The sequence below is a fragment of the Eurytemora carolleeae genome, unplaced genomic scaffold (genome assembly GCF_000591075.1).
Source record: "Eurytemora carolleeae unplaced genomic scaffold, Eaff_2.0 scaffold63, whole genome shotgun sequence".
Lineage (NCBI taxonomy): Eukaryota > Metazoa > Arthropoda > Copepoda > Calanoida > Temoridae > Eurytemora > Eurytemora carolleeae.
Window position 1 is genome coordinate 15,494 of NW_019396024.1, and position 26,391 is coordinate 41,884.

General features: G+C 32.6%; 5 protein-coding genes across 6 annotated transcripts; all 5 read right to left on the reverse strand.

The window, feature by feature from the left end:
- Position 1: 1 nt before the first annotated feature.
- On the reverse strand, positions 2-11,829 carry LOC111704299 (mitochondrial inner membrane protein OXA1L). The gene is made up of 11 exons (XM_023476551.1): positions 11,760-11,829; positions 8,942-9,166; positions 7,067-7,132; positions 6,586-6,695; positions 4,460-4,527; positions 3,124-3,205; positions 2,615-2,708; positions 2,347-2,468; positions 1,802-1,917; positions 1,220-1,301; positions 2-209 (listed from the first exon to the last, which is right to left on the reverse strand). Exons 1-11 carry the CDS (start codon positions 11,821-11,823, stop codon positions 21-23), a joined length of 1,218 nt encoding a protein of 405 aa, XP_023332319.1. The 5' UTR covers positions 11,824-11,829; the 3' UTR covers positions 2-20.
- LOC111704827 (prostaglandin F synthase-like) lies at positions 11,829-13,592 on the reverse strand. The gene is made up of 5 exons (XM_023477221.1): positions 13,186-13,592; positions 12,883-13,015; positions 12,430-12,501; positions 12,103-12,201; positions 11,829-12,018 (listed from the first exon to the last, which is right to left on the reverse strand). The coding sequence occupies exons 1-5, from the start codon at positions 13,569-13,571 to the stop codon at positions 11,836-11,838; spliced, it is 873 nt and encodes a 290-aa protein (XP_023332989.1). The 5' UTR covers positions 13,572-13,592; the 3' UTR covers positions 11,829-11,835.
- LOC111704080 (uncharacterized) lies at positions 13,577-17,682 on the reverse strand. Of its 2 annotated transcripts, XM_023476252.1 has the most exons (10): positions 17,564-17,682; positions 17,328-17,460; positions 17,136-17,208; positions 16,919-16,972; positions 16,563-16,721; positions 16,177-16,268; positions 15,687-15,729; positions 15,232-15,341; positions 14,674-14,970; positions 13,577-14,568 (listed from the first exon to the last, which is right to left on the reverse strand). In XM_023476252.1, the coding sequence occupies exons 1-10, from the start codon at positions 17,622-17,624 to the stop codon at positions 13,593-13,595; spliced, it is 1,998 nt and encodes a 665-aa protein (XP_023332020.1). In that variant the 5' UTR covers positions 17,625-17,682; the 3' UTR covers positions 13,577-13,592. The 2 variants fall into 2 exon arrangements, with proteins under 2 accessions (XP_023332020.1, XP_023332089.1); XM_023476321.1 differs by lacking the exon at positions 17,564-17,682 and having other exon boundaries at positions 17,136-17,204; positions 17,328-17,435.
- A 142-nt stretch (positions 17,683-17,824) lies between these two features.
- LOC111704909 (heme oxygenase 1) lies at positions 17,825-23,535 on the reverse strand. Its single transcript, XM_023477335.1, has 6 exons — positions 23,393-23,535; positions 22,834-23,032; positions 22,528-22,621; positions 22,100-22,243; positions 20,611-20,684; positions 17,825-18,093 (listed from the first exon to the last, which is right to left on the reverse strand). Exons 1-6 carry the CDS (start codon positions 23,523-23,525, stop codon positions 17,949-17,951), a joined length of 789 nt encoding a protein of 262 aa, XP_023333103.1. The 5' UTR covers positions 23,526-23,535; the 3' UTR covers positions 17,825-17,948.
- LOC111704994 (uncharacterized) lies at positions 23,525-26,318 on the reverse strand. Its single transcript, XM_023477448.1, has 6 exons — positions 26,212-26,318; positions 25,678-25,801; positions 25,297-25,423; positions 25,083-25,207; positions 23,866-23,975; positions 23,525-23,708 (listed from the first exon to the last, which is right to left on the reverse strand). The coding sequence occupies exons 1-6, from the start codon at positions 26,288-26,290 to the stop codon at positions 23,614-23,616; spliced, it is 660 nt and encodes a 219-aa protein (XP_023333216.1). The 5' UTR covers positions 26,291-26,318; the 3' UTR covers positions 23,525-23,613.
- Between the last annotated feature and the right edge of the window lie 73 nt (positions 26,319-26,391).

The following is a 26,391-nucleotide window of genomic DNA, read 5'->3' on the forward strand; positions in this document are numbered from 1 at the left end:
ATTTCTGAAAATTTATCAATTTATTTTGTTCTGTTGTCTTTGGTACGTTCTGTCTCTTTCATCTTGTTGTCCTCTGCTTCTAGAGCAGCTAAGAGCTCCTCCCTCTTCCGTAGCTCACGTTCTAACCTCTCCTCCTTCTCACGTTTCTTCGTTGCTTCCAGTTTATCTCGCTTCTTCTTCTGTATTTGCATCTCACGTTGTATCTCCTCCTAATATTAGGAATTATAATTAAAATATCAAAATTTTATCAAAACCAAACTTTTTCTAGTTAAAAATTCCATTTGTCATAACAAAGTGAACGTAACCAGATTGTGCCGTTTTAAGACCTGTACAAGAACTAGTTGTCTTGTTAACAAAAATAAAACATTGCAACTAACGCTGTAAAGTTTTAACAATTTGAAATGTTCAATGAAAATAGTTGTTAGCACTCCAAAAGCTCCCTAGTTTTACAATATAAAATTGCCTGCCAAGGAATAAATTCACTGCTATATTTTGAATCATTGTTAATATTCTAATAAATGTAATAACAGTATAAAAATTGCAAAGTTTGACATTATTTATAACATTTATTCTTTCTCAAATTGTTGAATTTATATCACTAAATAATAAATATATCAGATTCTTGATTTTCTTGATATAAAATCATCAACTTTTGATGGAAAAAAAGATAATACTCAGCAATGGTAACATAAAGATTTCATAGAATGCTGAAAAGGAACAATATTTTAAGAGTTGGATGTATAAAAGAGATGTAGCGAACTAAAAATAGCGAGAATAGATGGAGGGAAGCTAAGGATTGAAAAGCTAAAATAATTTATACTGTTACTATGGCATATTTAAGCTTTTCCTGACAATAAACAGCAAGTATGAGTCATGTGTAAACATAAATATTACATAAAAATGCATAATATTCTACTGTCGAAGATTGTTAAGAATAAACAAAAAATCGTATGGTGGTAGGGGGTGAGATAAATTTCATCTAAGTAAACCTCTTATTAAGAAAGGTCTTGTCAGTTTCTCATCCGATGTAATGCCCAAGTTAACAGCATTAGAAAGTAAGTATCGAAAACTTTTATCTATTGGTTATTGTATTTGGAAATTGTTAGTGTTAAACTAAAAAAGTATACTTTTAAATCATGTATTTTGAAACATTTGAATATTTCACAATCCCAAATATCATGAAGGACTATTCAGAAACAACTTTTCAAACTTATCATACCTGATAGTTTTTCATTGGTAAGTCTTCCGGTTTCCATTTAATCATTTCTCCAATACCTAGTTGAAGCCGAATCTGTGGATGCCTGAACCCAACCCTCATATTAGAGACATTGGTAAGTTTTATGTCACGTATTCTTGAAGATGAAGGAACGGAATTCTAGAGGAGTCCCAATACCCGTCCGCAGGGGGGGGGGGCATATAACCATATATAAAAATAAATTATTTTCGGACCAAAACACTGAAATTATCAATTTTTTATCGCTTTCTGAAAAATTTATTCAACTAATTCATAATAATATAACAACAAAAAAGTCTATTATTAATGTGAAGTGTCGACCATGTGTCGACATGTATGAAATCAAAAGACGAATTGATAAAATTGACTTCAAAAAAACATTCACAAAAGCTTTTCATAATCGGGGTTTTCTTAATGTGTATTATAAACCGTTTGATTCAAGATAAAGATTCTAGGACTCTGATATTGGTCAAATTAATGTCATAATAGACATTTTTATATTGCTTTAACATTATAAATAAATAATATAATTTCCGGAGCTCTTATGAGAAAAATATGAAAGGTTTCCTGATAATTTGTGCCTGGATAACTGAAATAACGTTGTTAGAAAACCAGTAAAGGTTTAAAGCTGCAGGGAACTGGATCATCACCGGGATAGATATCAGGGGCAGTATATATATCATCTAGAATACAGATATCAGGGGTAGTATATATATCATCTAGAATACAGATATCAGGGGTAGTATATATATCATCTAGAATACAGATATCAGGGGCAGTATATATATCATCTAGAATACAGATATCAGGGGTAGTATATATATCATCTAGAATACAGATATCAGGGGTAGTATATATATCATATAGAATACAGATATCAGGGGTAGTATATATATCATATAGAATACAGATATCAGGGGTAGAATATATATAATCTAGAATACAGATATCAGGGGTAGAATCTATATAATCTAGAATACAGATATCAGGGGTAGGATACATCATCTAGAATACAGACATCAGGGGTAGAATAAATACACTAGAATACAGATTACAAATATAAGGAGTATAGTATATAACTCTAGAATATTTTCCATTCTTGAATATTTTACCTTCTTCATCAAATCCGGCATTGTAGATGTATTTAACCCATCAGCTCCCAGGTATAGTTGTAGATATATTGTACTTGTTGTTATTAAAGGGAGAATATACGTGGGGTCCGCCATACTTAAATCTAAAAAATACATTCAATAGTTTGTATGTAACAACATTACTAGCATTCTAGTTGCTGTTGTTAACATCAGTTAAAAGGGTTAGCGGGATAAACTGTGCCGTGAAATGCCATGAATTCCTCTGATGTAATCTATGTTTATTGTTTACCGTGGAACCAGAGGAATCCTCCAGTAAGTAGAGAAGGAACCGGTACATTCGTCATTCCTCGCAGACCAAAGAACATTGTCATAAAGCAACCGGCCTGAAAATACAAATTTGATACGAGGAATATTTATAAATTCATATCAAATCACGTTATATGGGGGTTGCTTGAGGCATCCTTTTTACGAGACGGCGGAGGTTCAATTCTTTCCTGTACTCTGGGTTTTCAGTACAGATATTTTTGTTCTAATTTTGCATCTTTCCTTTTTTCAAAATGAGTACTTAAAACCCGTGTAATATGATAAAATTAAGCCTAACATTAGGTTAGTTTTCAATCTGCTCGTAAAGTTCTCTGCAGCGCGACCATATATTTGAACCATGCTACCATTTTGGAGCTTTTATCATTTTCCTGTAACCAAACATATTTTAAATTAAAAAACAAGTCATGCTAAACCAAGAATGCGACGAACTAAACATATTCACACAATTTATAATGTATTTTTTTTATCTTTTACCTGAAACACTAAAGGAAGCATAGCTTTACCCGGGTGGCAGTTGTGAACTGACATATAGTTACCCAGACATTTTGCAGCAAACCTGGTAAAAAAATATATTGAGCACTCTGAGGTAATGAATAGGTGTACTTATAGAATTATGCCCGGTCCTCAACTTATAATGAGTTGGTTGAACTCTCTGGTCCCTATTTCATTACCCAATCATCAGGGTTTCATGGAGCATTGGTAAGTATGTTTGATCCATAATCTACGGATTCGTAGTTCAAGCCCCGTCAACTTCAAAAAATAAAAACTGATAAATACTAATGAGTCCTAATAGGACGAAACAGTGTCTATGGATAATATATATTTTTGGATTTATATATAAATAATTAAATATAAATATAATATTAAATTTCCAACTAAATTTTTCTCTAGTATCGCCTCAAAGTGTAATTGCGAATTGCAAAATCAACTTAATAAAGTGTTAATCCTTATTTGCACTATCAACAAGTACGGTTGGATTGATTGAAGTTTTGAAGTTACACAGTTAACTAAAAAATTAACAATCTAACATGGCCAGGGTACTTTTAGTTACCCCCTCCGTTTGTCGCACTTGGTCGTAAATTACAATTTTAGCTATTTTTTCCCTAGAAAGGGGACCCAACTTAGAATCTTAAAACCAAATACTGAACTATCAACGCCGCTCCCACTGGACGCGATCTTTTTTGCTATGTCAACCGGACAGTAGCGATCTATAGATCAAGGCAAAATATAAAGGCAACGACTTTCTGCTATTAACACTATAATCAAAGCGGAGTTTATGTATTAACTAGATTAGATTAGAATTGGGTCTTAACAGCATAATTTCAAGTTATGTGCTGTTATTTATTATGTAGTTCAGCTATCACAACATGGGTATGACGGAGTTATATATTGTACATTGAATGGTTTTATTGCAAGAAGGCAAGTATTTACTAATGGGCATATTTAGCTAGATGGACAAGGGGACCCATTCAACTTAGAATCTCAAAACCAATTAAAGAACGTTCCCGTGTTTCTCCCGAGTTCCACAATCAAAATTTGAGTTATCATAGGACATGTGCAAACAGAGATTACAACTTTATATATATATATAAATATATAGAAGCTAGAAACAAGCACTGTACAGCGTTAAAAACGTCAATATTCAGGACTACAAAAATATCAATTGACTGCCAAGGTTAAACCAAGTTCAAAGGACTCTGCTGCAATGTCGGTCAGGTTTTAAAGTTTTCATAACTGAGAAGTGACAAAACAAAGTTTGTAAAATATGATAAGATTTAGAGACCTACTATATACTAATTTGAAAACTTACACTGCGTTATCTGTTTCCCCCCTGAGACTTGCCATTTGTTGCTGAATCTGTAGTTTCTGAATCTGAGGCTGCAAAACAAGATGTTAATGACGAAATAAGGGAATGTGAACCTGATTTCAAGAGACCCAAATGAAGATTCCTACCCAATTCACAACGGTACCCTTTAACCGATATCTGAGCAGCAACAAGGAAGAAATTATTATTTTTCTATCTCAAAGCGTGTTTCATTATTCATCCACTTCGCATATATATCTGGAAGTTTTGTTTAAAGAGAAAAGATTAGGAAAAATTATCAATTTTCTTAAAGAAAAACAATAATTGAAAATGCCACTCTACGTACAGTGTACAAATCAATTTGGGAGAATTGGATGGAAAAAGGGAGAAATATAAAAACAAGCAAAATAATTAATGATTTTAATACTATAAAAAGCCATTGTACGCTTACTAATAGAAAAAAGAACTTAATATTTTTGGTGAGAAACCCATATCTTTAACAATATACAGTAAATATTTTATCAGTTACATCATGATAAAATGTAAATTGCGGATCAGTTTAACATAACGCATACATTACTTACTCATAAAATTAAATATTAAGGGGAGTGACTAGCTAGATACAGTAGTTGAGCTAAAAGTGTATTATTATACAGGATGACCCCCAAAAAAGGGACTAGCATTTTTCAGCTAAAATAATCTTTTAAAATCACTCGAAAAAGTTCTTTTGTATTTAGAAATTATATAAACATTTTATCGTTCGATATTTACGTTTGGTGTAAATTAAGGACCAAATCAAACCAAATAGTGTTGAACTTTCTTGCTGGTAGTGGTCGGTTTCTTTAACCCAAGGTTGGATATAAGGTTAGATGCTCTGGATTCGCTCCAATGTAGGTAAATGTCGTCTTTATTGCGATGGAGATTCTAAATCCTCATTGATACTTGATACACTGATACTTAAAGGGACAGACCGGCTATGTAAGGTAGTTGAACTGAGTATGCAGTGTTGTGGACAAATTCTTTAGAATTCATTTGAGACTTTTTAAAGATCTGTAAATCCTGAGTTTGAGCGCAAAGTCCACGTTCAAAATCGAACTTCTGGATGGATACGTTTTCAGAATTTTTTTATTAAATTATTAAATAACGATCCGACAAAAAATGAAAACAAAATTCTAAAGTAAGCTAATTAGTTGTTTAGGAACATGTTGAGAAAATAAAAATTAACTCTTATCAAAAATAAGTAATCTTATTCAATTATTAGTTTCCATTTTCTCATTATTCTAGTCTCTTATTTTTCACAAAGATTTTCTGCAGATTTTCTGGAAGTATTATTGAAAAGACGACATTTGAAGAATTTGTAGAAATCTACGAATAAATTCCTAGAAACTAAGAAATTCAATATAATGATGAAAACGAAATAATTGATTCTAGTATTGATTTATTGACAAATTTCTTTGGAGAAATATGTTCCTAACTATCTCATTAGTTTACTGTATAATTTTTACTTTACTTTTAGTCGTCGTTATTTAATAATTTAAAAAAACCCGATTCTGAAAACGTATCCACCAAATTTCATGATTTTGAATGTCGACTACGCACTCAAACTCAGTGATTATACATGTGGAAAAGGTTTATATATCTCAAATGAATAAGAATTTGTCCACAACACTGCACACTCAGTTTAACTACCTTACATAGCCGGTCTGTCCCTTTCAACAAACATCACATTTAACAAATATTGATTGTACTAACAAGTTTGAAACTAAAGGATGCAAATCTAAATCAAGTTATCAATTCGTCTATACTTAGTGATTATTATATATATTTAGTGAATTTATTATTCTTTAGAATAAGCAGTGACATCATATGAGAATTTAGAGTGTGCATTGCTAAAATGGCGTCTTTACCTACATCGGAGCACATCCAGAGTATCAACCTTATTATACAACCTTGATTAAAACTGTCCTATGGTATACGGTATTCTAAAGTTTAGAAACCGGTTTGTGCTACTACGTAGAATATTGGTAATATTCGAAAACCTCATGTCATTTCTCATAATAAAGTTCATTATATCAAGTTTTTCTTTTCAAATCAAATAAATCAAATAAAATAAGTTTTAAAAATTCACTGACCTGGTGATTATTAAGAGTAACCATATTCCTCTGTGCTACAACGACGACAGGGAAGAGAAGAAAGCGAAGTGTGAGAGTTGTTGCACCTATAACCTGCCACCAGGGTAAACCTAATCCCACACCCTGTTCACCAAACTAGATCTGTCTCATTTATGTTTTATGTTTTTTATGTTTTATGTTTTATGTTTTATGTTTTATGTTATGTTTTATGTTTTATGTTTTACGTTTTACGTTTTACGTTTTACGTTTTACGTTTTACGTTTTACGTTTTACGTTTTACGTTTTACGTTTTACGTTTTACGTTTTACGTTTTACGTTTTACGTTTTACGTTTTACGTTTTACGTTTTACGTTTTACGTTTTACGTTTTACGTTTTACGTTTTACGTTTTACGTTTTACGTTTTACGTTTTACGTTTTATGTTTTACGTTTTATGTTTTACGTTTTATGTTTTATGTTTAAATACAGGTGGGTTTCCTTGCCAATATCAATATGTAAGAATTCCATGAGAGTTTGAACCATCCCTGATGGGTAGTTGTGTCCCAAACCTAAATATTGAATTGTCACAGAAATTTTTTTGTATGTACTAAACCCTTTTTTATTGGTAAGATTTTTAATAATTTCTATTGGTTTTAATGCATCGTTAAAAATCTAGCCTCCTGGATGTGTCCGGCGTTGCCCGTGGGATTTTAAAAACACTTTGAAAAGATTTAAATTTTTAAGAAAAAATTTGTTTAGCCTATTTACCCCCGGAGTACCGGGTACCCATGGGTTTCCTTAAAAAATTTCAGCCAATTTGGTCCAATCGTTTGGCCAGTTAAAGCAAACATATTCATATATAAAAATATATAGACATTTATTAAATGGATGCATAATGTATATACTATATATAGGTAAACATACATATTGCATACGTTACGTGGTAAGGCATTTTTTGGAGTAGACAAAGATAAAATTTATTGAGATATTATTTTTGTAAACTCTCAACAAGCTGACAATTAATTTTATTATGTAATAAAAGTAGCTAACATTGAATTTTAATATATTTTTGTTAATAAAAAACAATCGATTTTAAAGTAATAAAATTAACTAAAAAAAGACCCAATTTTTAAAAGAATCGCTAACAAAGGATATAAAGAAAAATACTTAAGGACAACACAGGATTTTCAATGCATAAGAAGAAATATTACTAACAAAGGATTCTTGGTACATTAAAAATAGCAAACAAAGGATTTCAATGCATAAGAAGAAATATTACTAACAAAGGATTCTTGCTACATTAAAAATAGCAAACAAAGGATTTCAATGCATAAGAAGAAATATTACTAACAAAGGATTCTTGGTACATTAAAAATAGCAAACAAAGGATTTCAATGCATAAGAAGAATAGCCAACAAAGAATTCTTGGTACATTAAAAATAGCTAACAAAGGATTTCAATGCATGACTAAAAAATAACTAACAAAGGATTCTCGGTACAATAAAAATAGCTAACAAAGGATTTCAATGCAAATTTAAAAAATAACTAACAAAGGATTTCAATGCATAACTAAAAGAATAACTAACAATGGATATTAAGATCAAGGAGTGCAAATAACAAATGATTATCAATAAAAAACAATAGCTAACAAAGGAGTTTATAAATTAGCTTAAGTCTCCCGGCGGCGGCGTCTACGTGGAATTTCTAATTGGGTAAACATCCTACAGAAAAAAGCCTCCTATGCCAAAAAGGTTAATCTGAGGGAAATATTACCTATCATAGATGTTAACCGGGGGGAAATGTAACATTTTGTTATTTTCGTTTCATCTCTAAAATGTTACGATTTCCCCAACTATGGCTAACATACAACAAACAAACAATTTTGACGCTCTGCTTTAAACCAAAATACAAAAATTTTTTTAATTCTTCCGAGTTCCCCTTTAAGAATTTGAGATGAATGGGTCAAGGAATTCTTGAGTTATGATCGAAAATACAAACAGAAATAAAATAGAGTTTATTTCTTTATATCCATATACTAGCTGGGGAATCCAGCTTTGCCCGGAAACAGAACTTTTCTAAAAAGTCAATCCACTCAGATTATAATTTTTAAATAAATAAATCAATGAATTTTTGGTTAACAATTATTAAACAGGGTAAAAAATATAAACCTTGATGTCTAATTTTTTATTCCACCCCCCTGAGCTTTTTAGTAAAATGTCTTCCGATTCTTAATACCACTTTCTAACGTGGTGTAAATTTTACCTTTGATATTTCTGGTTTTGTTATGCATTAAAATATTTACAATGTAAATGATTGATTGATTGGTCGGCTAATGTATCTTAATGATTTATTCTTATTTTAGACAATAATTTACTTACCCAACTCTAGAAAGGAAGGTTCAGCAAGGTTGCTGATAATGTTGGTTTCTTCATTTTCAAAAACTGATTTAAAGGAATCCGGAAGTTCTTCTCTGGTATTATTAATTGTATTATTAGTTTGTTCACTGAGTTGAGTGTATGTTTCACTAGAGCTCAGACTTTGTGTTTCACCAGACTGTAGCCTGGCAGCGCTTATACTGAGCAGTCTTAACCCAACCCGGGCATCTGTCATCCATACAGCTTAGTAAAAAATACTCATCCATACAGCTTAGTAATATATCCATACAGCTTAGTAATATACTCATCCATACAGCTTAGTAATATACCCATCCATACAGCTTAGTAATATATTCATCCATACAGCTTAGTAATATACTCATCTATACAGATATTAGTAATATACTCATCCATACAGCTTAGTAATATACTTATCCATACAGCTTAGTAATATACTCATCCATACAGCCTAGTAATATACTCATCCATACAGCTTAGTAATAAACTCATCTATACAGATTAGTAATATACTAATCCATACAGCTTAGTAATATACTCATCCATACAGATTAGTAATATACTAATCCATACAGCTTAGTAATATACTCATCCATACAGCTTAATAATATACTTATCCATACAGCTTGTTAACAAGACCAGACAGCTTAGTAAAATACTCATTAAAGGGAGTGACCGGCTATGTAAGGTAGTTAAACTGAGTATGCAGTGTTGTGGAAAACTTCTTTCGGATTCATTTGAGACATATTAAACTTTTTAAAGATCTGTAAATCCTGAGTTTGAGCGCAAATTCGACGTTCAAATCTCCTTCTTTGGGGGTGGATATGTTTTCAGAATTAGTTTTTTTAATTATTAAATAACGACAACGAAAAATAAAGTAAAAATTATACAGTAATCTAATTAGATGGTTAGGGACATATTTCTCAAAAGAAATTTGTAAATAAATCAATGCTAAAATCGATTATTTCGTTTTCATTATCATATTGAATTTCTTATTTTCTTTGAATTTATTCACAGATTTTTACAAATTCTTCAAATGTCGTCTTTTCAATAATAATTCTAGAAAATCTGCGAAAATCTTTGTGAATAATGAGAAACCAGAATAATGAGAAAATAGAAACTAATAATTGAAAAAGATTACTTATTTTCGATGATAAGATTAATTTTTACTTTCTCAACATGTTCCTATACATGACGTCTGTAGTTTATTGTAAAACTTTTTTTACATTTTATGTCGTCATTATTTAATAATTTAAAAAAACTAATTCTGAAAACGTATCCACCCCCAAAGTAGGAGTTTTGAACGTCGAATTTGCGCTCAAACTCAGGATTTACAGATCTTTAAAAAGTTTAATATGTCTCAAATGAATCCGACAGAAGTTTTCCACAACACTGCATACCCCGTCCAACTACCTTACATAGCCGGTCACTCCCTTTAATACAACTTCTGAGTCACTTTGCACATTTTCGTACAAGTTCTGTTAAATGAAAAAACAAGTTATCTTTGTTTAAAGTTACAGTGTTTATTTTACATGTAAAGCCACACTATCAACACTGAACAGCTGTTTAGAAGAAAGCTTATAGTAGATACGCATAAGAGGTCTGTAGACCGTTACGCTTTCAGAACGTAGATTTTTAAGTTATAATATGCATAAATAATAAATATATTACATGACTTACACGTTAAAAGGATTCATCACAAATTTCAAAATCCTTAGCTTATAAAATATCCAAAATTTTGGGGGTTAGTACCACAATTTAAACACCGCACAATAATGTTCATGTATAAAACGCAAAAATTACTTTATCCTCGTTTTCTGACTGAACATTAAAATCTGTTTACGGTAAGATATGTTAAGCTTTGATCCTAATCCCCCAAAATGGAGTATTATCAGGGGGCGGAAACGTCATGTGTGTGTGTCTGTACCAAAAGAGTGTGTGTAAAGTTTACCGAACCGAAGGTGTGTACTATAGGTATATACAGTACATACAAATCTCGATATTTGTACAGTCTAGGAGAGTACATTTGTTTATTGTTAATTGTTTACAAATAAGTTTAATATACATGCAGTATATTATTTGTATATTTAAGTCAACACTATAAGCCAAATTTTCATGCTCAGAATATAATTAGATTAAAGTTTACAATAAAATAGTCGTTATTCATGCTTAATTATAATTGACAACATTGTTCTGCAATTTCCTTGACTGTAGTCATGCTGTGTGTCTGTACCAAAAGAGTGTGTGTAAGGAATACCGAACTTGTCTCCAAAGCAGTGCGACTGGCTTTCTCATGCCAGACCAGCGCCATTTCCTTTCCCCTTATTCCTATTTCCTTAGTATTATGTGAATTAACCGTCAGGTAAATATCCCTTTAAGAATTAAGATTTGTGTGAAATTCTTGAAAATGATAAAAAATACCAAGCTTATATTAATTATCATGATATCATCATCACATTCAAGTATAAAAGTTGATACAAGTATGTAATTACAGCTATTTTGATGCAGATTTTAATTATAAGATAAATTAATTATTTGTAATATAAATATTAAGGAAGACAAGATCCTTTTCCTACCGTTGATGCAACATCTAACAAATAAAGTATCAGAAGTCATGCAACATCTAACAAATAAAGTATCAGAAGTCATGCAACATCTAACAAATAAAGTATCAGAAGTCACTATTATCATCATCAGCTTTGTGTTTAGATATTATCGAACAATTAAGAATGGACAATACATCTAGTGAATATATGTTTTAACAATCTACTGAAAAGATAATAGGAAAGGTGTTCATGGATGCCTGATGTGTGAGACAATATTATCTGCTTGAACCCTGTTGATGAGCTTTTCATCAACCGGAACATTTTTATCTGAAATCAGATAATATTAGCAGGGTCCCACGCGTACTTTTCAAACTCTGTACAGTGTAGATTGTTCAAGGTGGTCATGTCAAGGTCTGATATATGAAAATCCAGGTTCAAATTAAGTTTGATATGCTCTGGGTTGGTACTCTTGGGTAGGACGGAGAATCCTCTGAGAACTCCCCACTTCAGCAACACCTGCGGCGGGATAACAAGTAAATTTAGTATTTATCTAGATTACTTATATTAAAATTGACGTAAAAAAGTCATCAACTTGTTTACCTGAGCTGGAGTTTTATCTATGTTGGAGGCTATTTCAAGAACAGATTTAGACGATAACAATTTGCCTGATACGCCGTTTTGTCCCAGTGAGCTGTAGGCCTAAATGAACCAGATATTGGTAAAACAAATAAACCATGAAAAACAGCATGATCTAAGGGGATTGCTTTTTGATGCGTTTGGGCACAAGTTCTAAAATTCATCAAAAAGCAAGTTTTTTTCTTCACTTTTTTTGATACTTACCAAAAAAATTATTTGTTTCCCATAAAATAAATTATTTTTTTCCAATTCAGTGTTCATTATGTTATTTGNACAATAAAATCCAGTTACCTGAAGATGTATAGAATGTGTTGAACAGAATTTAACTAGATCATCCTGGGGATAGTGAGGATGAAGCTCAACCTAAACACTCAGGTTCAAAAAATTCTTCAAAAGTAAAATTCACAAATTATACAGGACACTAATGGTTGAAAAAGCTGTAAAAAAATCAAAACAACTTTTAGTAAAATTCTAAATTTTGTGAGTAAGGTTAGTGCTGCGTAAAGTGGAACCCATACGACTGCGGAAAAAGAAAAGGACTATAAGGACTATCAGTTATGATTTTTGATAGTCCAATAAACATAAAAAAGCAATTGTGCAGTGAAAATAAACTTTTTTAATTAATAAGTTGATTTTCAAGCTATTGGTAAAACTTTTTGCTTTATAAACATGTCAAATACACAAAAAATGCATAAACGTTGTCTTCATATTCCGCACTTTTATGGGTTCCACTAAATGTCTAACCTGATTTACATGAGGAACAACTGTACAGTGTTCCATCAAGTGTTCCAAATGCTGAACGGTATAGTTAGATACTCCAATGGATCGAAGTTTTCCAGATTTGTAAAAATCTTCGAGAACTCTCCAACTCTCAGCTCTTAACAAGAAATAAAATATGAATAAACTACTAGACATAAAGGGAGTAAAAAAGATTGATGTTTTCAAAATGAAGTCATTAATACAATTATGCATAGACAACTAGCCAGTGACATAGCACCGCATCTTTCTGATTAATAAGATTTTTATGACCAAAATGAAATACCAAACCTTAAAAGTTTGTTTTGAGGATCATCTAATTGAAGTTTCTGAACCCCAGGCCAGTGAATAAGAAACAGATCAAGATAATCAGTTTCTAATTCATCTAAACACTTCAATATTCCATCCTTGCATTTTTCTGTTCCATGGTCTTGAGGAGATAGTTTTGACGTAAGAAATATGTCTCTACGAGAAAGATTTAGGCCTGGCAAAGTTTTAGCAAGGGTTCCTGCAATATCCTTATGATTTCTATAGACCGCTGCTGTATCTATACCAAGGTAGCCACTCTCTAGAGCTGATTTCACCGATAATTCAACAGCAGCAGGTCCCCGGGTTCTATAGGTACCCAGAAGTACTGAAGGCATTTTCACGCCGTTACTTAGAGTGATTTCAGTCATTGTACCTGGAAAAAAGAGATATCAGGATTGTACATTATCCAGCGCTGAGTGCAGGGCTTGAAGAATAGATAGGAGTTGATCGTTCTTTACGTTTAAAACCATTTGTTGATTATCATCAGTTAAAACTTGTATCACGGCATTCTTGCTGTTCTTCAGCGCATCAATGACATGAGGCGCCTCTTGGGGATCGAAAAAGATCGGCTCTTCCTCCCTTGTTTGCGGGATATTAGGTTGATTACTAGTTTTTCCTAAACCATTCTCCTGCTGAGGAGAGGTGACCTGATCACTCCCAGGTGGAGAAATCCCAGGGGGAAGATGGAAAACCGTTCGCCCCCCTGATATCACAAGGTTTCCATTCCTATCCATATCAATGGAGGCTTTTTTCTCAAAATGTGCGAACTGAGCTTTAAACTTGTCTGCGTCACTTTCTTGATCATTGTCTTTCACAGATTTATTTCTTCCTCTTTCCCTAATAGCATCGATGATATTGTTGCGACGAGGACTTCCAAAGAATTTTCGTAGATCCGTCGTTTTTTCCGTTGTCGTTGCGGCGTATCTGTACTCCTGAGGCGTTGTGGAGATGACAGATCTAGAGGTTGGTTTAGTGTTGGCGGATTGACTAAACCTTTTGAGAGATAACAGTGGGGATTCAGAGGACTGTTCAATCCTCGCGGTAGGTTGGGTTGATGACATTGAAAGAGGATCAAATGGGTTATCATCGTTTGTCAGGATTAAACTCTTTCTCCCATTAAATATCTTATGTTGATTGAAGAACTCAACTGAACTGTCTTCATCCGTATGGAGATGGGAATAATCCTGGACAATATTAGTAGTTGCAGTTTTAGCATCTTTCATATGATTTTCGTCCTCCCCGAAATTATCTTCAGCAGTATCCTCCTTGAAGAACTGTTTTATTCTCTCCTCGTCCATAGTAAAGATAGGAAGGTTTATGTTATCCAGATGGGAAAAAATCCCCAAATCAACTTGAAAAATACACCTGTCAATAATTTCATTTTGAACTAGAAAAATATTTCAATACAAATCAAATTTCATTTGAACTTTAAGAAAAAAATTACTTTCAAATAAAGAACATGAAATTTTCCTGATCATTCCGTCACTGCATTGTGGGAGAACACCGTATCTAGTTAAATGCTCTCCACTGCTGATGTCATAAACTGAACCTAGACATTTGTGTGGCTGTACACAGGGAACAAATCTAACATTTTGATCAGGAAATTGAACACTTCCTAGACTTAAAGAAGTGGATGAGGTGGTTGTCGTTGTTGTTGTTGTAGTGGTTGTAGTGGATGTTGTTGATTGGACAGGTTGGGTTGTTGAGAGATGATTCTGAATGTTTTCTTTCTTTTCAATGTGAACATAAGGTTTAGGTTCCACGCACCTGGAAAAATTGTTCTATGAAAAGAAACACAGATACGATAGATTGAAACGGTAATATCAAACTTGCTATACAAATATTATAAAATGATAGAAGAGACTTAAAAGAATTAATCTTTAGTTTCATCGTGTTAAAACGCTTAAATATAGGCGGAAAAGCGGGTTTTAGAAGAGTGTTTAAAATCTTTTCAATACGTCCTGGAAAAAAATAAAGTTTAAATAAATATGTTTAAATCCCCTGTATAAATCCTATTTTCAACACTACCTATGGAACCCTCGCTTAGAGCAGGGTGAAAGGACGCCAAAGTTTGCAATATCAAGAGCATCATAACCATACACCTTGTTACAGTCAGTAGCTTCCAGGCACAAAAGACCCTGCAAAAGAAGCCAAGTTAGTTCATAATGTGTAAGAGAGACAGTTGGAAAGAGGATATCAAAAAGAAACAGGAAGGTACCCAAGGACGTGTGGACTTAGTGTTATTTCGCCTTACCAACGATGTTTAATTCTGTCTATTATTGATACTATTATTATCTGTTTTATTTGAACCTTATATTTGCCTTATATGCTTATAGCCTAGATAAATAAAAATATCCTTTCTATAAATAGGGGGTTTTAAAAGGATTCAAACATCTGTTACATGGGAGAATGGAGGGGCAGGGGGGACAGAAAAATTGTTCCCTTCTATACTATAACTCCCGTGTGCCCCTGGGTCTGCTCACCACATTATCTCCATCGATGTCAGATTTCTTCACCAGTTGATTTCTAAAAGAGTATCAAAATATTAAAAAATAGGATTAATTGCAACATCAATGTTAAGCAAATCAAAAGAATTTTATTCAACAAGGCTTTCCCAGAACCTTTTTGGCCGTCTGAACATACAGCGCGTAGTGAAGGATGTTTTACAGACAAAATTTGTGGACAAAATCCGCAAACAAAACTAAGAAGTGGATAATGGATAATGATATTTAATTTTAAGATTCATCTTTTCTTGTTGATATACTTATTATTTAAATTGAAAACGTCGATTTAGACCTATCAAATGGTCTTTGTGCTTGTCAGACTATTGATAATTAATTTTGCTTTAATTCAATTTATTTTTAAGCGCCTATAATGTGCGCTCTAAAACAAAACTTTACTCTAGCTCAATTAATTGGAAACTGAGCAAATTTAATAAATTATGATATTATTAATTGAATCAGTTCTTTAAACCTTGCAGATTGAGGCCTAAACACGGGCTGGGGTTTCACATGTTGGGGTTTCACAGATCTTGGTACAGGAGTAGTTGTAGTACTTTCCCATACCTTCAGAAATGACAACATTAAATGACCTAAGTGTTAACTGTTGAGTAAACGGGGACTATGCTATATTTTTTCTTCTTCATTTATGTCTGAACTTTATTAACTTTTCTTTCCTGTATGTAAAATTTGCTTATCTTATAGGCCCAAAAAGAAAGTTGGGTGGTACAGGGAGAAAAAACTTTAAACTAATCTTATCCAAAAACTATAGAACTTGCTAGTAATAGGCAAAACAAAAGTAGCATTACCACGATTTGGGGGAATCTCGAAAGTGCAATTTAAATTCCTGTTTTTCTTCACCTTTTCCTGATTTGAGAAAACGTTGACGACGACATCATTATGTTTATGCTGCGGGATACAGCAAAGCTCATGTTGACCACTACAGTCCCTTGTCTGTCTGGTCAGATGTTGCATACAGATCCCACGAGGTATACATCCACACTCCATACCGGCATCCTCCTATTCCAGGTTTATCATTGATTGACAAATTAGCTAGACAGACTGAGCTTAACTTTTCAAGAATTAGAAACAAAACCAAACGTTATTTTCTTCCGTGTCTTTAAACTTTGAGTTTTAAAAAAAACAATATTTCAGCATTAAAACCTGGTTCTTGTTATATGTTAAAGAGAAGAATTATATTTAGGGCAAATTTTTACCTTTATTTTCTTAACCTCTGAGATCAGAGCGTCCACACTTACTAATGGTCGGATCTTTAATAAAAAGAAGTTTATCGTTAAAGATTTATCAAATCATTTAAAACAAAGACTGAAACATATTAAAGTGGCTGAAGAGCTAAGAGCGTAAACAATAAATAAGACATAATGGATAGATCGGAAAGGGTATAGACCACATCCTATGATAAAATAAACTTACCTTAATTCTCCCAACATCGTTCTGAGATATTGCTGCTCGTAACATACCTTCATACAAAGCTTCTAGTCCCTGTCTTTAAACCAGGAGTGAGGTTTTTAATTAACAGATAAGACAGATAATATAGCCACTTATTGACGCTTAGGATTAAATTTAGTTTATTTTGTTCTTTGAATATTATTATCTCCTAATTTCCTTGAACAGCATCTAATTGATCCATGAGTAGGACAGGGTGGAAACAGACCGAGCACACTGATATCTAGAGCTAGTGAACCATAGGGTTCAGATTCACATGAACCTCCGGGTACACATGAACAACGACTTCCATCTACATAAAATCATTTATGTTTTATAATTTCTCTTCAACTGCAAAAAAAGTGTGGAGTATATACCGGACTCCCTTAATATAGCACGCTTTCACTAATTTTTACCTTGGGTTTGAGCAAGGCTAGATTGAACTAGCAAACATAAACTGAAAACGAGTGTAAACATTTTTCATTCTGTTCCATCCAGGGTTTAATTTATATCATCTGAAAGAATTCTTTTATAGTTTTTCTGAATGCTGTATGTAATTAATAATTATTAAATAAAAGGTCTATCTGAAAAGGGCGATTAAATTATTAAAATACAATAAAATTCTAATAGAGGAATAATAATAATAAGAGAAAAATATCATTCTAAGAATTCCTAAGAAAATTCTGAAATACTTTTATTTTTGAAGAAAAGGGGGTGCATTAAGCTGGATAAGGTTTAATTAGGACACATTCTCCAAACTTTTTATACTTGTTATACTATTTTGGAGTCTACATTTCTTTGTTATAGTTCTAGTTTATCCTTCTCCAGACTATAGCTCTCCATCTCTACATGTTCACTAGTTCCAGTACTGTACACGAATGTGAGCAGGAAGAGAACCAGCAGTATAACAGCAATCAGTAGTTTGAGTAAACGACGTCGCAGAACTCTGGAATTAAAATCAGGATTGAAATTAAACACGGTATTTTATATCTATCAAATAAATAGACCCCGAAAGACCTGCGCGGGATTGCGCACTATGATATCTTGTCACTATATTTATAATAATAATATAAAAACAGTGCACATGATAAACACGAAAGAGTGTGGGAAGGTAGGGCCGTGAAGTAAAACCAAAAACAAAGCTAAATGCTGGTCGTTTTCGCTCTGTCTTTTAATAATTAATGTCGCTACAGATATTTTGATACAATTTAGTTTTAAAAAATTGAAATTTTGAAGAGCAAAGCTAAGACGAAAATCATTTAACTTTAAATCTACCACTCCTTCTCCTGAAAATGGACATCAAGGTTCTAAGTCAAAACACCTAAACTTTTTCTCGTCAATATATAAATATGCATTATGCAGTCAACAGAGTCAGAATCTCAATTTTCAGAGAATGAAACCTAGATAATTTTCAGCAAATCTGTTGCATGCATCAAGGAGAGAATTTCTCAAGTCTGAAAGCTGTTCAAAGCTGAACATTTCTCTAAAAGCAAAAATAAGATGCATGGAAACAGTGCACAACAATGGAGACATTGTGTATTACAAAAGAGCTAAAGATGAAAAGTGGATGGGTCCAGGAAAAGATATTTTCCAAGATGGGAAAGTCATTTTTTTAGGAATGGTGCTACATTTATCAGAGTAAGTGCTAACAGGATTGTTAAAGCAGGATCAGAACTTGCCAAGTTCATTTTAGCAAATGAAGACATTCAGGAGATTGATCACAATATCTGAACACATTGACTGACAACACCAGTCAATTTCATGTTGAAGGTTCTCTTTCAGAAACTGTTTAAAGTTCTAAAATAGTTGAACTTTCTGAAGATAATGATAACACTGTTAATAATAATGAAGTCACAAGAGATTATCAGATGGAATAAAAGTTAAGAAAGATGACATGGTAAGATTCCGAGAGGGAGAAGAGTGGGTAGATGTAACCATTTCAGGAAGAGCAGGAAAGGCTACAGGAAAGTAAGGAAACTGGTTTAATGAAGTCAGACATGATGGCAAACCTCCTTAAAGTGTTGATCTGGAAAAAGTTGAATTTGAAATTCTAAATAAGATGCCAGAAGAAACTGAGGAAGCATATGATGTAATGATTCCAAGAATAGATCAGAACACACAGGATTGTTTTGATGCCAAGACTGCAGAATTAGCTAAACACAAAGAATTCCAGACATATGATAAAGTGGGAGACCTAGGCCAAGATTACATTTCTTCTACTTGGGTGATAACTGACAAAGGTGGAGCTCTAAAGAGCTAGACTTGTCGCCAGAGGATTTGAGGAAGAAGCTGAAAAGTGTAAATTTAGTCAACAATGCAGAAAATGATGAAGAGATCGAGTTCATCTGTGAAGTTAGAGGAGAGCAAGAAGTTCAGAAAGATGATCAGATCTCTCTAGAGCTAACTGAAAAAATCGCTGTCAAAGAAGCCCAGAATGATGACCAAATCCCTCTAGAGCATGCTGAAAAAATTGCTGACCAAAGCGAAGTGTTTCAAATAACTCTAGAGAACTCAAATACTGTTGCTGAAAATAAGATGTGGGAAGAAAAGCAGGAAAAGTTTTGATTAGAAGAAGGAACTTCTAAAGGATTTAAAGAGCAATTGCGAAAAACTGAGAGGAGCAATCTGGGGTAGAATGTACGAGAAAGCAAGAAAAGTGATGTAGAAGAAGAAGGAAAGGAAGAGCAGGAAAAAGTTGAAGAGAAAGGGGAGGGAGGTGGAATATAGTTTCTCAAGTAGTTCATCTTCTACATCCTCATCTGATAATGAAGAAGAGAAGAAAGGGAAAAAATAGTTGAAGAAAAGAAAATAGTATGAATGTTACTCTGTATATCTGTGTAACGTAATACCAATGTGATTTGTATTTTGTGATTGTTTTACATAATCACAAGCAAGCAAAGTATTACTAATATATACTTCCACATAAGAATGGTTGTCTGGGGGTTTTTGTTTACCCTTTGAAAATCAATATATGTTTTATTTCCAGACTAAGAATGCTTATCGATCTATGCTATTATTTATTTTTGTGCCCCGCCCCTTTAGAAACTCCTAGCTACGGGCCTGATAGTTACTTCCGTCGTTTACCCCCACTTGAATTATGATATTAGCTGAAGTGCCAGGCATTGCCTTTTGAAATTTTAAAAATCTATAACTATTTTAGACTATGTTTTTTAGGAAACCCATTGCTACCCCAACCATGGGTTTCCTAAAAAATGTGGTTCAGCCGTTTGGCAAGCAATAGCTTACTTATAAATATATATAATATATATATATAATGCGCGTAGAGCTTCCATATATAAATGACAATGGACCAAGAGGAGATACATTTATCTTGTGCCAATTTTATCATTGCATTTTATTTTTAATTTGAACATTTGTCCGCAACAGGAATGTACGCGACATTTTTATCTGTATTTATTTTCATGACAAATTATAAAAATATAAAAAGCCGTTATCTACTTACATGTCAACTCCCTTCACGCTGGCAATTATAGTGTTGTTGAGTTTAAATACATTTATTCCTTCTTCTAAAATTCCCTAAATTTAAAATACGACATTATTCAAGATCACAATATTGAATCAACTTTTTAATTTTAATTCTTTAGTCCACAAAAAAAAAATATTTATATTTTCGCCAAAAAAAAATATTTTTTTTCTGACTTTGAAACTTCCACTATGGACCTCTTTATATAATTCCTCCTTTAACACTTTAATTTGAATTTGTCTTTTGCTTATATTTTATACTTATACTTTTTGTTATACAATTCAGCGACCACTTCTCAAATATCAGGTTTTTAGGATTTATAAAAAAAATCTGATCATTTTATGTTTTGGCATGGTTTGTAGGTTATATAGCTTTGAGCGCATTGAGAAATATGTTTAAAAAGCACATTTCAGCTTCTCTCATGAACAGCTTTAGTGTAAGCAGTTTTAAAACGTTTGTAAATTATCTTGAAGTCATGATAAACAAACTTGATCATTATATATCAAACATATTTCCAAATCTGTTTATCATGATTGTAAGAAAATTCAGAGATGTTTTGAAGACTCTATCTCTAAATCTGACCATGGGAAAAACTGAAATGTACTTTTTGCAAATATTTATTCATGCGCACAGAGATACATAACCTACAAACCAAGTCAATTTTTGCTTTTGCATTTGTTTTTCTTGAATATACACGTTAGATTTAGTTCTCAATGTGAATTAACTTGTAACTGGTCAAGTTTCAATAAACAACGATCGGATTTTTTGTACAATTTGATAAACAAAAAAGACCTAATTTGAGTAGTGCGAAAAATAAACCGTAACCGCAAACATGCTTTGCGCAATGCGCATACATACCAACCGGGGAAAAAAACATTTTCTAGAGGGGGGGGGATTTTATGAAAAATGAAAAATTTGAGAAAAATGAAAAAGAAAATTGTAACTGGTATAAACGTGCAGTACGCTAAAACTGGTTATTATCAAATAAATGAAAACTAGTCAAGGAGAACATTAATGCACCAATAATGACACGGATCTATTGTGTATCAACAATAGGGGAACAGGCTTATGACTAGTCATCGCCCCAATGCAAGCCAACAGCTACCTAGGAACTACCCAAGTATGAAACTATCGTACATTGAGCCTTTGCCAAATTCTCAAATTTTCTAATCCTTATATCTTTGCAACCTTTTAATGTACACCTTTGATGTTTCAATCTTAAATTATTTGATCTAACAGAATTCATAAGATATAGGGGTTAGAAAATCAGAGTTTGTGGCAGACTCTATTTATTTTTATTTAATTATTTACTAACTAAATATGCATAAAAATATAATAATAATGAAACAGCAGTATTACTGCAATGATTTGTTGATTTATTCATGATAAGAGCCAATAAACCATTTTTCGAAAAAATTCGTTAAAATAGCTTATTTTTAACACCACAGGATTAATTAAGTAAATTTACCTGTCTAGTATCTGTATCTAGGTTGTCAACAAGTGTATTGATTGCGGCCTTGAGTTGTTTTTTAAGTGATCCTATAGATGTATCCTCATATGATGTAACTGAATTTCCTCCATCTTTATCCACGGAACTTAAGGACAGAAACCTCTTAACAAAGAAAGGTTTTAATATTCAACGAAGAAAAAAATCTTTAAACAGAGAAATTAATATCTTCTAGCTTATGCATTTGTATATATTTTGACACAAAAGCATGAAGAAAATCGCAAATGATTTCAAATTCATTGTAAACTTTTCAACAGAGTTATTCAATGGATGTGGTATAGAACCATCAATTAATTAGAATGTAGGTAGCTCTGAGAAGACGGAGTTTGTTTTATTCTTGAGTCTTGACACAGTATGGTCAAGATATTCAAATATTTCTTTCTTTTTACCTTGGCTCTCAGCACTTGTCCCCCGGAGAAAAGTCCCATATATAAATGATAAATGTATGCAATTAACAAGTATGGGTTGTCAGCTTCCAGTTTTCTAAAAAAAGGTAAAGTTTATTGTCACTAATCTATGTTGGCTTGTCGATATAAACAACTCCTTTCAACTTTCATAGGAAACCCCAAATATACAAGACTGAGTGAAGCACAATTTTAAAAAGTTTTTCTTTAATTCTCTGCAATATTACAACGCACACAATTTACTCTCAAGAACACATTTTAATTTCTTTTTTTATGATGCTAAAATCCAACCTGAGATGTTCGAGATATGCTTGAACCTCAGGACGAATAATATATTCATCTCTCCAGTTTCCAAGATAATGATCTAAATCGTTTTCGAAGGCGTGAGTGCGAGACATCCCTGGTATGAGGAGATCGCCGATTAATGAATCTTTATAACGATCCAGAGCATCTTCTAGGTATTTAAAGATCTCATAGAACACAAGAAGACCTAAAATATTGTAATGTAAACTCATCATGCTGAATTTTAATTTAATATTGAATGCTTTGAATAAAAAGTTATTTTAATTTGTATTCGTACTAACCATAGGTATCAGCATTAAGATAATAGTTGCTAAACTAAAATATTACCATGTTAGGTACTTATTACAGAGTAGAACGCACATGTTTTTGCCCTTGCAATTGCAGAAAAGGAGCGTCTACTATTCAATTTTTCAAATTCAACAATTCTTCATGGCCAACTATATTTTTGATAAAAAGAATTAATTCATATTTTAAAGACACATTTTAAATTCACAATTCGTGTTTTTTTTTTCAAACAACAGACCGCTTCCTCAATAAAATCAAATACCTTCAGCCCAGACGGAATCATCGCTCATGGTGACTCCGAGTTTAGCGTTGACCATTGTATCAGATTTATTGTGTATACTGCGTGTTACTTCTCTCATCTCCTGACTAAACAGTTTTTTTCCTGAATCTGACATTTTTCTGAAAATACAAAAAACCTGATAAACTTCTCTTTAACCAGGTAGACCTGTGTTATGAAAATATTTCTCCTGTCTAGAGATCTATCTATTGAATCTGTTTTCTGCGCTGATCTGCTATAAATCTTGACTCTAGTTCAGCCAACACGAGATCTCGGGAATTATATTCTTCTCGAACTAAAACTAAAACAACAATAGTTATTATTATTTCTAGATTAAACACACACTATTTCTAAAAATATTTTTATTGTTGAATTTTTTATTTTATAGGGAAAGTATCGTAAAGAGCCTATAGGTCGAATGCACTCTCAACTTGATTAGATTTGTCATAAAATTTTACCTCCGGAAGTTATTAATTGAATCAGAGCTAATCCTCCCAAGTAGATTGGAATACGGCCAAATATAACCTTTGTAACAGGTATCCACCCCTTCAAATTGTTGGGAGCAATCCTTAACAAACACATCTAATATGAAGAAAAATAATTTGAATTTTTTTAATATTCTTGGTTCCATGTCAATTTTCCATACACTGCAGCTTTACGCATATATTCAAAATATGATCATTCACAGAAACTGTAGACGTAATTTTAAGTGATCTTCCGTTTAAAAGAATTACATGTCAGATTCACGAAGTAACCCTTTCATTATTTTTCTAAGAGGCAATGGTGAAGATATCGTAATTTGTTCTATCTTCATTAGAGATAATCACTTTTACAGAGAAACAGCAACTATTAGAAAGAATGACACAGCTATTCCCATCTTTTTTTGCTCATACGACGGTTTAAAAGTTGCCTTTGTGCATGGGCATTTAACTTTAAATGTAGGGTCACATAAAATTTGATCAAAAGTCCCGTTCAAAAACCATGATGCCGCCTAAACTTGTATTAAATAGTACGAATCCACACATACACTAAATGCAAATTCTATCAGATATATTTCTAATGTGTATATGTGGTTTTTTCTCTAACAAACTACACAAAATTCCCGATTTTTTGGAGATAAAGTAAGATTTTTTATAATGTCACCTGGAAGGTTTTTGTTCTGATAAGTGCCACAGATATTTTGTGTTTTAATATTTAAAAACAAACCAGCTTTTAATTATATGAAATTGGTTGATACATGTTTTTTTATTTTTTAGGGCTATTTATAATTACAAAGTATACGTAAATTTAGATAATTTTCATTCAGAATAACTCGGACATTTAACACGAAAATGTTGATTAGAATTATGCATATCCCTTTGAAGTTGAGAGCAGAAATCGTTGACAGCTTAGAAAGATAAGCTTCAGTAATCCTTTTGCTTACTTAACGTGCAGTGGCATGAATCACAGGATGAATTTCAATATTTGAGTATTTTTTATTATTTCTACTTATATGGATTTTACGCAATTCTGTACCATCTTTGTTTCAATAAAGTTTGTAAGAGAATTTCAAGGCGACATTTTACGAATTCTTTCTATTTCTCCAAAAATCTGGCATATACTGTAGTAAAATTGAACAACATCAACTATCAAGGAAATGTACTTAAACACGCTATTCCTAGGTTTACTAATTTACCTGGCATTATTTGCTGTAGCTGCTATTGCTGCTCCAGTATAAGAAAAGAAAAGCGGAAAAATAAACCCTGCTGTAAATTGAATAACGCTAGAACGAACATCTACACATACTGGACATTCAGTCTCCTGAAATATTTGAATTATTTTAACTCTTACTAACATTATCCTAGATAAGTCTAATAACGGCAGCAAAAACAGGGTCTTGTGTTACATACCTGAATAAGAATATCGTCTGTGATTAAAATCTTGTGTCCTACTCCTGCCATAATCCCAGGAAGCACTGTGGCCGCAGGCAAAGTAGCCATTTGGATTTTTGTCATTTTCCGCAAACCTAGTAATTTCCTAAAATACAACGTAATTCTTTTATTATTTAAACTTCAATTTAAATCATTTTTAAGAAAAACTTTACTTTTACTAAAAAATCATGTTTATTTTCGAAATACTGCCTTTTAAAAAGTTTAGGGTTAAAAACTCAACTTCATGTTTTACAGAGGTGTATATTTTCCTAAAAAATCATTTACCACCCCCCCCTATTTTGAAAATAATACCCCCCCCCCCCTCCAGAAATCAGAAATGCTTGACAAAGATATTTTTACCTGAATTTAATAGAAAGAATGAGACCAGGAAGTGCAGCTGCCCCAGATGATATAATATATGATTTGTTTATGATCCAGGCTTGGTGCTTGGGTTCCCAGTGTTCAAAAACATCATTCATCAACTCTACAAGAGCATATAGAAAATAGAAATTTGGAAAAAGTAACTGAAGAAGGCAATTCGTATCGAGCTTTTGAGTAATAACTCCCCAGGTTTTAAATAGGTATCTAGTCTACAGGGGGAGGGGATAGCCAGTGCCTGCAAAATCATGACATAGTCTAAAGAACGGGCCATGACAAACTTCTGACAGACAAACTGTGGAAAAGACTATCGCCGGAAAGACAAACACAAAAATGATTAAATTACGCAGAAATAAAACAAATTTAATTTTAATATTTTTTTACTTTTATTCTAGGTTAGGCCCAGCCGCATGCTGTGATGGGGCTGATCGCAGCGGCTAAAATATGCTAGTTGGCCGAGCTCTGCGGGAGGAAAATTTGCTTGAGTTTGTATTTCCGCTATTTTTTAAAATATACCTAAAGCTTCTTGCTTTGACCTCGCAATCATTCCTTGGGCTTCTTCTGAGCCCGGAGAGTATCTTTCTAATACGCCCATTCTTCTGAAATATTTCAAGATTGAGAATTTAATTAAACAAAAAATTGAGAATATTTTACAATCCTATAAAAAATCGTTTGATCACTAATGTGCATATAACG